Source organism: Tursiops truncatus, chromosome 19 (genome assembly GCF_011762595.2).
Source record: "Tursiops truncatus isolate mTurTru1 chromosome 19, mTurTru1.mat.Y, whole genome shotgun sequence".
Classification (NCBI taxonomy): Eukaryota; Metazoa; Chordata; class Mammalia; order Artiodactyla; family Delphinidae; genus Tursiops; species Tursiops truncatus.
This window is the reverse complement of record NC_047052.1, coordinates 17,536,195-17,548,700: the sequence shown is the minus strand read 5'-3', so window position 1 is coordinate 17,548,700 and position 12,506 is coordinate 17,536,195. Positions and strand designations below refer to the sequence as shown.

The following is a 12,506-nucleotide window of genomic DNA, read 5'->3' as shown; positions in this document are numbered from 1 at the left end:
AAAAAGATAAGCCTCAAGCCTATTTGCTGTTTGTAACTTTGTTTAAAAAACACCTGATAGGAAAGGAGTTTGAAACAATTAAGGTATAGATTTTGGTGGTAGCTCTTACCCTGATTCTCTGTTCTCCTGGTAGTTCTGAGCAAGTGCTGCTTTCTGGTTTATCTCTCTGGCTCCTCTTTCCATGAAGGATGGCTAATTAAATTAAAATAGTAGAGTAGCATCTAGAACTTATCTGCAAAGCTATCTAGAAATTGTCCTATGAGTAATTTAAAACCAGGGCTCTTACTGGCTTTTGCCATCATTTTTAGGGCAGGGCTGGCTGACTGTGGACACTGAATTCAGAGGCTTAACTATTGTTTTGTCCTTACAGGGACAGTGGAGTCCATGTGTCTTTTGGCAGTCAGTCCAGATGGAAATTGGCTAGCTGCATCAGGCACCAGTGCTGGAGTCCATGTGTACAACGTGAAACAACTAAAGGTGAGCATGAGGTTTAGTAGCAGAAAACAGGAGGAAGTTAACTCTGCAGTTACAAGACTTAAGGCTAAGGCACATTGATATGACTTGGAAAATTGCTGGACTTCTTTTTAACCAAAAATTTTTCCTGTTTCACTTGTTTGGAACCCAAAAGCTATAATCTAACATTAAAATCAGTCAGTGGGAACAGTGAAACCACTCATGCACAGAAGTTTGAAATTAAGGATTTATGAGTAATGAATCTACCTCCAGATTATGTCTGTATTTTGAGGAGGAAAATTCTGATTTACCCAGATGAATAGATGCAGATAGTAACAATTTCCTTTAATAGGTTGCCTTGTAATCTCAAGGTATTTTAAAATTAAACAGAACTAGTAATAGCAGGAAAGCATTTTTCACTCATTAGTGATGATATTGCCATTCACAGATTGAATCGCTAATGTTCCCTTGCAAGTTGTCATCGTCATCTAAAAGTCAGATAAGAACTACAAAAAACTTACAATAAGCATTAAAAGTTTAGAGAACGATATCAGACTGCAGCACTTAATGGGTTTGCCTGTTACTGCATGACTTAATCTTTACTGCACTGTGGCAAAAGCATGTACTGCTCTTTGAGCCTTGCCTGGCATTTAAAGGTGTTCCTGTGTACTAGTGCACATGCCTTGTGATTGAACATAAATTTCCATGCCTAGGCATTTATTTCTTTTAAATCCAGTGTAGAGCTGTAGATTCCCTGTTCAATGACATGTTTATGAGCAATTCATACAAATGTAGAGACAGCAGGGAAAGCTTTTTTCTGAGGTTCTCTGTGAATGCTGTTAGTTTTGTTGGCAGTTAAACTTGCATTTTTTAAAAAATGCAGTTAAAGTTTATTGTTTGGGGAAATGCCTGACGTTTACAGAACTTCCATAGAATAGAACTTTTTGAATTCCAAAGAGCATTATTTTAAAATTACTGACCTAGACCATCCAGTCTTTCCTGAGGGAAGGAATCCTATTTTAGTTTTCTGTTTCTGTTATTTATTCCCAGCTTCACTGCACAGTGCCTGCTTACAATTTCCCTGTGACTGCTCTGGCCATCGCCCCCAATACCAACAACCTTGTCATTGCTCATTCTGACCAGCAGGTAAGAGATCCCAGTCCTTCCTAATTCCCTCCAAATGGATAGTAACTTGGAAGCTGAGATAACGACAATTTTGGAGGAGCTTTTCTTTGACAGTACTGGACAATATAAAGGTAGTTTTCTCTCATGTGTAGTAAAGCTTCCATGTATGGCCTGATCATAGGCCAGTAACATCCATTGGCTTGATGGGTCACAATGGAATGGTGAAACACTGAGATTCTAGAATAAAGAGGTATGAGAAGGAGGAAGAATTTTCAAGGGCTCGTTTTACTGATTGTTTTTAGGCTAGGATGAAATGGACTCAGGTGTTAGAGTGGATATGGGAGAACAATGAAATATCAGAAAGGGAATGTAAACAAACTATCCCCTTTAAAATCGCATCGAAAAAATAAAGTACTTAGGAATATGACTCACCAAGGCTTATATGCTGAGAACTATAAGACATTAATAAAGGAAATTGCAGATGATTCAAAGAAATGGAAAGCTATCCCCTGCTCTTGGATTGGGAGAATTAATATTGTTAAAATGGCCATACTACCCAAAGCAATCTATAGATTTAATGCGATCCCTATCAAATTACCTGTGACATTTTTCACAGAACTAGAACAAATAATCCTAAAATTTATATGGAATCATAAAAGACCCAGAATCGGGGCTTCCCTGGTGGTGCAGTAGTTGAGAATCCGCCTGCCAGTGCAGGGGACATGGGTTTGATCCCTGGTCCGGGAAGATCCCACATGGCGCAGAGCAGCTAAGCCCTTGCACCATAACTACTGAGCCCGCGTGACACAACTACTGAAGCCCACTCGTCTAGAGCCCATGCTCCACAATGAGAAGCCCCCGCAATGAGAAGCCCGTGCACTGCAACAAAGAGTAGCCCCCTCTCGCCACAACTAGAGAAAGCCCATGCACAACAGCGAAGACCCAACACAGCCAACAATAAATAAAATAAATAAATTTATTTTTAAAAAATAAATAAAAATTAAAAAAATAAAAGACCCAGAATTGCCAAAGCAAGCCTGAGGAAAAAGAACAAAGCAGGAGGCATAACCCTCCCAGACTTCAGACAATACTACAAAGCTACAGTAATCAAAACAGCATGGTATTGGCACAAAAACAGACATGTGGATCAATGGAACAGACTAGAGAGCCCAGAAATAAACCTACACACCTATGATCAGTTAATCTTCAACAAAGGAGCCAAGAATATACAATGGGCAAAATTAGTTCTTTGTCTGCCACTTTTCCATACCAAGTTGCAAGGAGAATATAATTGTAAGAAGATCTTTAAAATATCTGAGCTACAGAACATATTAGGTATGAACTTGTCAATACTTATATATCCTCATCTGTAAAATGGGCTTGATAATACCTTCCTCACCAAGCTATTGGAAAGATTAAATGTGATCCAAGAAGCACATTTAAATAGACCACTAGGCAGATGATGCTTGCTACTTTGATTAGCAGTTTTTACACTCACACCTGCACACACATACACATTATATCCAGAAAATGAAATCTCTCATTTAAGTTCTTCTGTCATTAAAACTAGCGGGAAATTTTTTGGTACCTGTTTAATTAACAGAGATTGAGTTAATAATACACAGTGCGGCTAGGGAAACAGCACTTCATATATTGCATAAATTAGTATACTGCTTTAGAGGACATTTTGAAGATATCTAAAAAAAAACTTAAATCCACATAATCTTTGATTCAGAAGTTCCAATGCTAGAAGTTCTTCCCATAGGTATATGCTTTTAGTTGTGCAAAAAGACATTGATTCAGAGATAATCATTATAACTTTATGTGTAGTAGCCAAAGATTGCAAATACCTAAATGCTCATTAAGCAGACTAGGTAAATAAATCCTGGTACATCCAAGAAGTGAGTAGATTATTACATGTTCTTCAAAAGGGGCATGAGTGATGTGTGTATACATTGATATGGGTCAGTCTCCATGGTATAATGCTAATGAAAAATGCAACATACGGAATAGTGTGTACTGTATGCATAAAATATCTCTGAAAAGATATAAACAAGAAACAGGCTGCTTTTGTCTTGGGGAAAAGAGATGTTACGATTTCAGGTGGTTTTCCACTATAAACCTTTCTGTGCTGTTTGAATTGTTTATTGTTCTGTAATTTACCTTAAAATTTTTTTATTTAAAAAAAAAGTAGTGAAAATGCATATTGCTGAATATGATACAGCCAAGGTTTGTATAGATATTTTCTGGTTCAGGCTGACCCTTCTTTGGTCTTTCTGGGTACCTGCCTGCACTTGCTCTGTGTCATATCCTTCCTCAGGTATTTGAGTACAGCATTCCAGACAAACAGTATACACAATGGAGCCGGACCATCCAGAAGCAGGGGTTTCATCATCTTTGGCTCCAAAGGGATACTCCCATCACACATATCAGTTTTCATCCCAAGAGACCAATGCACATCCTTCTTCATGATGCGTACATGTTCTGCATCATCGACAAGTCGTTGGTGAGTTCTTCACCACTACCACCTGTGCTGTCCCTGGTTCTATTTACTTAGGAATCTTTCCATTCTAAAAGCAAAAGAGGACAATAAATTAGAGGAAGGAGAATCAGAATAAAGGTTGCTAGTACATTCTTTGGAGGAGAGGAGCTTTTGTTTTGCAGATTTCCTCATTTTCCTACCCAGTCTCATGAGGCTCCCAGGGAAGGGGCAGCCCCTTGTGTATTGGTTTTTGCTGATTTGACTATTTCTCTGCTTTGTCTCTCAGCACATAAACTTAAATAGGAAAGAGATTAGGCCCGTATTCGGAAAGTGACCATGATCAGGGAATACCATTGGTTTGGCTAAATCACTTCCACCTTTGCACCCTGGGATGACTGACATGATTTCATTAAAGGAGATACAGGCTGGGGTTTTGACCACTTGTGCCCCTTGGCTGAATATACTGAAACACTATCTGCAGACTTGAGGGATTGGTCTTAGTGTTTTGAAAAATGACCAGTTAGGAAAATTCCATTCTTCATGGCTGTGATTTAGGTGGGATGTGAGCATTCTTTTCCGTTCTAGAGTCCAGCCTCTGCCAGCTGCAGTTTTGATTCACCCCAAATTTCGTGTTTTTTTCTGGGCAGGCACTTCCTTTCCTAGGAGCATTGTGAGCTATGGCCATGCCTATAATGCACTTTGGGCTTAGATTACAGCCAATACAGTGTTTTGGTGTATCTGTGAAGGTGGGCGTAGGAGGAACACGGGGAAAGCAGCAGATGGCTCTAAAGGAGGTGTGCATGGTGATGTGTCACTGGAACTCATCTCATGGGCCCTGTGTCCTCTGGGTGTGGGAAGCAGAGCTGGCTGACAAGTGCCTTCTGTGAGATGAGTGATAAAGGAAGGGCCCTTCCCATTCATTTGCCTCTTTATAACTCAGCCTAGATCAGCCCATATTTTTCCCCAGGCGTTGGTGATAAGTCCATCACTTCCTCATGCAGGGCAGAGCTATTTCCCAAGGAAGTCAGAGATAAAATTAAAATATCACTTGCTTGGCTAGAGGCTGTCTCTCGAGGTGTCAGTGACATCAGTGGGGGTGGTTTGTGTTGCAGTTTTGCCTGCGGAGAATTTCAGCCACTTGGCCGGTCTATGACCTGGTTGGGAGAGAGCCTAGAAAGCAGAGCCTTCATGGGCTGAGCTCCTACACATGCCAGTTTGTTTGTGTCTCACAAAGTGTTACTGACGAGACTGGCCAGAAGCCCCGGCTGGGCCCTTCAATCTTGCTGGCGTAGAGTACCAAGCTCTCTTTGCCACATACCCCCACAGTAGAGTACAGTAGAACTGCAGGAGTGGCTCCAGCTTTCTTCCTGAAGTAAGAAGAGTCAGGGAGGTAGTAAGTGTATAACATGACAGAAGATTGTGTTCCCCCAAAAAATCACTATTATCCTTTGGTCTGTAGAGACCCAATAAAAAAAATAATGATTTAAACAACACATTTTTGTCTTTTTAGCCTCTTCCAAATGACAAAACTTTACTCTACAATCCACTGCCTCCCACAAATGAATCAGATATCATCAGGAGGCGCACAGCTCATGCCTTTAAAATTTCTAAGAAATATAAGGTAATACATTTTGCGTTACGTTCTGGGTGGTTGGTTCCTTGTGATATTATCAAAATGTAATAAGTCCCACAATGGACAAGAGTGCCTTCATTTTACATGCAGAGAACCTGGTTTTGGGAAACCAGTGACCTTTCTGAGACTGTCTGTCCCTTAGGTTTGTAGTTCATTGTTCTCGCCTCAGTAGATTAGAGGCAGGCATATCATCCTTCACCAAAATGAAATACCTGGGTAGTGAGAAATGATGGTGCAGCTCAGTTGGGGTCTTTGTGTTAAAGCTGGCTTTTAAATTTGAGTTCCAGTGGAGAATGTTCCACAAGATAAATCTCGAGGAAATGGAAGTCATTGAATTTATTAGATGTTCCTTTCTGGGCTCGGCTTTTCACTGTACTAGAGCAGATATCCATTGAGCTTATGGTACTACAGCTATTTGTGCCCACTCACAGGTTCCATATTCATGCTTCTCAGATCAGAGTTCCTTGGGCACCCTGGAACATTTTCTTGGGGGTCTGCAGAATTTTTTTAAGTGGAGGGGTGTTGTAAATGATTCAAGTATGATTAACTTCTTGATGTATTTGTAACTTGCCATTTGTCAAGAATTTAGGCTCCAGAGCCCTCTGTTAACATTGATTCCTAAGAAATTTGATAATCGCAGATTTTCCATACAGAGAAACATAAAAAATCTTGCTGAAATCTTAAATGACGGAATTCAGTTATAAAAGCTCCCAACTTTTTCAGTCTTTTAAGTCCTGTGGCAGGAAGGATTGTCAGAGATTTACACCCCTCCAGCTTGAACGAGGCTAACATTTTAGCCCTAGTTAGTCGATTCAGGACTAGCCCCAGAACCTAACTCCTGGTGGAATCATTACCATCTCTCTACAGCCTCTGCTCTTCATGGATCTTTTGGATGAAAGAACACTAGTGGCGGTAGAACGGCCTCTGGATGACATCATCGCTCAGCTGCCACCACCCATCAAAAAGAAGAAATTTGGGACCTAAAACAGGGCACTGTCTGTGTCCTTTCTTGAACTGTCTAACCTGTTTTCACAAATCATGACAATAAAACAAAGTTATTCTTTAGGACTAGTCATTATGAATGTTATTTTCTAAAATGCTGGACAGGAATTTCCCTTCATTGAATGAAACCGAACAGAAACTCCAAGGTATTGTAGTTGAGATAGTGTTCCAATTAGCTACAAAGTCATCCAACTTGTTTAGGTCCTGTTTGTTCTTTAGACCACACTCTCAGGGGAAAAAGGCAATAGTTACCTCCTATCCCCTAACACATGCTTGAGGCTTCAGAGAGCTGATGACCTTCATTGTCTGCCAGCCTCCAGCCTGCAGCTAGTGCAAAGGCATGGGGACTTGCCTCAAGTTGCCTTTGAGGACAGGGAAACTATGCTTGCTTATTCAAGATAGCCTAACTACTGACAGCGATAATCAGCCTTATGTTTCAAGAAACAATATTAACTGTAGTGCTCCATCTGAAAAGTAGATGCCCTTGGCCTTTGGTAGAGCTATTAATTTTATTTGAAAGGAAAACTCAGGTTTTGGGATATCAGCCCCAGTAACCATCTTTTTATGTTCTATGCCAGTTCTAAAGGTTAAGGAAATATTGGGCATTTTCTCATGGAGTGGGAGTGGAGGTGGGGACCAGACAGCCTGCTATATATTTCACCATTTCTGTTCTCTTCTGCTTGCTTTGACATTGTTATTCCTGTGGGTGTTATCAACTGACTAGTTTTAATGTGATCTTTTAAATTAGAAAGTGAAGAACTAAGTTAACCTGAACTAAGCAGATAGATTTCTTTCCCATCTCAGTGGATGTATTCTGTTGCATGCCTGTGGAAACCCAGTATGTGCGGTTTTTTGTTTGTTTTGGGGGGTGAAGGGCTGTAGAATAGACAGAAATATAAGGGTTCTGATGACATCATGGGTAAATTGCTGATGAGAAACATTTTTGCTGAGATGAACCCCACCCTCCAGTTTGGAAAGGGAAAAAAAATGTGAGAATTTAAAGTAGGTGTGTAGGAGGAGAATTAACAGAGGTGATAAGAGAGAGAAACAGAGCCCAATAATTTATAATATAAAGGACAGCCTATTTCAGGTTTGCTAAGAGAGACAGCAAGTTTTATAATGGTTGCCACTTCTCTACCCCACCTGTTTATGTTTTTTACAGTGATAAGAGTAATTTAAACAAATAGCTGCAACTTTTTAGGTCATTTGTGTAAAATACCTTTCCTCTTGCTTGAATAAATTTTCTTAGTGAGACATATTCTCCCAGTCTGCATTAGACTGCACTATTACAAATAGTAATAGTCTATTACAAATAGACTGGACTGGAAGATCCTGCCCTTTCTAAGAAATGTTTTAGGTCTTCTTTTGTGTGATTGAAACCAAAGTTCAAGTCACTGATCTACAGTGAATATGACCAGAGGGAGGCTAGGATGCCTTAAATATTAACTCACTTGCTTTTCCCTGACTGTAGAGCTATAAATTCAGAGACTCTTTATTAACTGGAATCTAGTTTAAGACTTGATTTACGTAACTTTAAACATACTCTGAAACCTTGTGGATTGTGTTGGGTGTAATTCTGACGGAGAGGGCTCACAGATCATCTGAGTGAAGAAGTAAAACTGTCTGAAAGTCGAAAGCATTCCTTTGCAACATTTCCAGCCAGTGATTTGGACTTCCATAAATGGTATGGGAAGTAAAAGCTTTGGGCCTTAAAATTCTTCCTAAGTAGAGAACTTTGAATACAAATGAAATAGAAACTGATTGGGGCAAGTTAGAGAAACTGGGGGAAGGGAAGGCAAAGTAGTATAAGTAAGAGGACACTTCGGTGCATGTGTTTTAGAGTGATTTTACTTTAGGGATTTGTGTAACCTAGGCGCGTTATGTTTCTTTTTCAGGCATTTTGCAGACTGCTGCTCATACTCGAGTTTTACAGAAAAATTTTGATCTGAGACCAACTTGAGAAAGGTCATTTTTGCTAACCTGACTCAAATGCTTTAAAAATTCACTTTTCTCATATAGTAGCTAGTAATTGGATCTTTGAATGGATAATGCAACCTTTACCATGGAGATTACAGCAAATTAGACTGAGAGAAACTAAAATCTTGGAATATTGGAAGAAAGTTAGAGATCGTCTAGTTTGGAGGGTTTTAAAGCTTTTTTTTTTTAAGCATTGAAACTTTCTTCAAACGGAACTTTGTTCTGAACGGAAACATATGATGCAGATAAAAGAGGAGCTGTTCAGGTTGTTGGGGGTGGGAGTGGGGGAGGGAGGCACAAAGGTTTCTGAAAGAAAACTGTGTGGCTCTTGGCCTCATTTTTTTTTTTACCCCCCCCCCCACCCGGCCTCATTTTTATACTCATGGAAATGGAGACCAAGAGGAGAAGAAAGGGATATTTCCCATTGTCACACAATGGTTCATTAGAAAGCCCAGGTGGCATTCTTACAATTATTCCCCCACGGTCTCTTGGCTGTAGGGACCCAGTAAATATGATTAGCAGGCATGGTATGCAAAAGATTTTCCATTCCACAGGCTGCAGAGAAGATGTTTAAGCATTTCTTGCTCTGGATGAGCACCCGATTTAACTCTAAGGGTGAGTTCTGTGGACGGTCTTATGTGTAAACCATATAGAGTGTTGTAATGAACAACCTAGTGTGTTATCTGCTAGTGCTCACATGGGGGTATTTCTCTATGGTTAATTCCTGGGAGTGGAATTGCTAACTCATACTGTGTTCATTTTCTTTCACTTTTAGTTGTCCTTTGGAGTTGGCTGTATGTCCATCAGCAGGGTTTGAAAGCACTCATTTCCTTATACTTTGCCATTGTAGTGATAGTCTAGTTTTAGCCCATCTAATGGGTGAAAAATTATATTTTACTTTGCATTTCCCTGTTTACTAATGAGATTGCTCACTTTTTTATGTGTTTTGGCTATTTGGCTAACTGTGTAAATTACATATGCATGACCTCTTCTTTTTCTCCTAATGTGTTATCTTTTTCTTTCATATCTCAAAGCATTTTATGATGTAGATCAGTACTGTCCAATAAATTCTCTATGGTGGTGGAAATGTTCTGTATCTGTGCTGTACAATAGACACTTGTGGCTCTTGAGCACTTGAAATGTGGCTAGTGTGACAAAGGAACTGAATTTTAAATTTTATTTTTTTTAATTAATTTAGATTTGGCTGTGTTGGGTCTTTGTTGCTGCACGTGGGCTTTCTCTAGTTGTGGCGAGTGGGGGCAGCTTTTTGTTGCGGTGCATGGGCTTCTCATTGCAGTGGCTTCTCTTGTGGAGCACGGGCTCTAGGCGCACGGGCTGCAGTAGTTGTGGCTCGCGGGCTCCAGAGTGCAGGCTCAGTAGTTGGGGCGCACGGGTTTAGTTGCTTCACGGCATGTGGGATCTTCCCGGACCAGGGCTCGAACCCGTGTCCCCTACACTGGCAGGCGGATTCTTAACTACTTCGCCACTAGGGAAGCCCTAAATTTTATTTAATTTTAATCTGGGAATTCCCTGGTGGTCCAGTGGTTAGGACTCTGTGTTCACACTGCCAAGGGCCCGGTTTCAATCCCTGGTTGGGGAACTGAAATCCCATAAGCTGTGTGGCACAGCCAAAAAAAAAAATGTTTTTTAATTTTAATTTAAATAGTCATATGTGGCTAGTGGATTTCTTAGTGGACAGCACAGATCTAGATTTTTTTAAAAATATTTATTTATTTATTTGATTGTGCCAGGTCTTATTTGCGGCTCCCCGGCTCCTTAGTTGCAGCTCACCAGCTCCTTAGTCGTGGCATGTGAACTCTTAGTTGTGGCATGCATGTGGGATCTAGTTCTGTGACCAGGGATCGAACTTGGGCCCCCTGCATTGGAAGCTTGTAATCTTATCCACTAAGCCACCAGGGAAGTACCCAAATCTAGATATTGAGGCTTAGCTTTGTGTCAGTCCTTTGTTTTTAGAACTTAATACTCACTTAACATACATTTATTGAGTGCCTGCTAAGATGATCTCAGCCCTCAAGAACTTCACAGTCTAGTCGGGGAGAGAAACAAGCTGATCAACATTAGAGATGAGCACAGAGAAGGGCACCTAACCTGTGGGTTGAAGGTAGGAGATAGTCCTTGAGAATTGGGTAGTAATTAGCAACGTGGAAAGGAGAAGAAAAGAGGCCTTCCTGCAGCATTCTCAGTGCAAAGGTCTGAAGCGAGAGCATAGCCTCTCCAAGGGTTCACCAGTAGTTCCATATGTCTGAAACATAGCACAGATCCGAAGTGGAGGAAAATGAGGCTGAAGGGCAGGCCGTAGTACTGGGTGCACCTGGGAGGGTGACTAAGAATCAAGGGAGGTTCCTAGGAAAGGTAAGTGTAGAGTGGTTTCCACAGAGGAAAGCTAACTAGATTAGATAAATAGATTTAGATAAAGAGCCCTTAAGTCAATGTATAGTGAGAAATAAGGCCAGGTAGGAGTGGGCCTTGAAGACTGTGGTTAAGAATTATCACTCAGTAGAAGATATAGTTATGAACCACTCAGATTCAAAGGAATGGCCCAGTAAAAATGCCCATTTAAGTGTAAGTAAGTGTAAGTAAGGGACAGAAGAGACTGGAAGTTAGGGAGGCAAAAAACAGGCTGTTGTGTAGGTTCTGGACTTGGCGGTTTGTGTTAGTTTGCTAGGGCTGCCATAACAGTATCACAGACTGGGTAGCTTAAACAACAGAAGTTTATTTTCTCACAATTCTGGAGGCTAGAAGTCTGAGATCAAGGCATTAGCAGGGTCAGTTTCTTCTAACGCCCCCTTCCTTGGCTTGTAGATGGCCCTTTTCTCCCTGAGTCTTCACATGGTCTTCCCTATGTGTGTGTCTGTGTCCTAATCTCTGTGCCAACAGTTATATTGGATTAGGGCCCACCTTAATGACCTCATTTTAATTTAATTACCTCTTTAAAGACCCTATCTCAAAACACAGTCACATTCTGAGGTACTGTGGGTCTGGACTTCAACCTGTATATTTTGAGGGGACACAATTCAGCCCATAACAGAGTCTGTGGAAGGGCTTCAGGAGCTTTGTGAGCCCCCAAGTTTGAATGCTGAGTTTTACACAAATGTGCATTTGTCTGAGGTGGGTCCATAGCAGGCAGCTGATTCCCAAAGGGGTCCGTGATCCCTCCCCAGTTGGCTGTTTGCATTAACTTATCAGGAGGAATTTAAAGATGTGAGACGAAGGCCTGGAAATGCCACAGGCATCAATAAACACAATCTGGGTGTTCAATGGTATATGAAGACTGAGAGTTTACACTGACTAGAAGACTACAAGTGTTATTGTGAGGCACTGGAAATTCTGTTAGAACTGGTATGGGAGGAAAGTGGATTTTTATTTTTGGACCTTATTTGAATTTCATGGGAAATTATGTAATTTCCATGACTGTCAATAAAAAACACCAGTGATTTTCCATAACTAAGTGAATTCAATGAAACTAACCTTCTTCTTGTTACATCCTTGTTAATATTTTCCTAAAAAGAAAGTCACAGAGCAACAAAACTGTCACCAGCTGCTTCTCATTAGGAATGTGGTTAGCAGATGTGGGTTTTCATAGTTATAACGCATTGAGATAGTTAATCCATTTTTGTGGGTTTCAGATGGATAGTGATTTATCTTGGCAGGATGAATTTTAAAATGCGCTTGCATCAGCTAAAGGATATATGCACCTTTTCCTCTTTCACTTCATGTTAGTGCTGGGGAGAAAAATACGTTTTAGGATATTTCTCCTGGAAGGCAAAGTAGTACTGTCGAAAGGGAAAATTGATCTCACTGTCCTCTAATGGG

The 12,506-nt window shown here is 40.6% G+C and overlaps 1 protein-coding gene across 2 annotated transcripts in view; it reads left to right on the top strand.

Moving 5' to 3' along the window:
- The window catches only part of UTP4 (UTP4 small subunit processome component), a 32,876-nt gene extending 26,118 nt beyond the window's left edge, over positions 1–6,758 (top strand). For both annotated transcript variants that reach the window (XM_033844785.2, XM_033844783.2), the window contains 5 exons: positions 371–477; positions 1,504–1,599; positions 3,899–4,084; positions 5,571–5,681; positions 6,561–6,758. In XM_033844785.2, coding sequence (XP_033700676.1) covers positions 371–477; positions 1,504–1,599; positions 3,899–4,084; positions 5,571–5,681; positions 6,561–6,677 — 617 coding nt within the window. In that variant the 3' untranslated portion in view covers positions 6,678–6,758. The remainder of the gene's footprint in view (positions 1–370; positions 478–1,503; positions 1,600–3,898; positions 4,085–5,570; positions 5,682–6,560) is intronic.
- Positions 6,759–12,506: the final 5,748 nt, after the last annotated feature.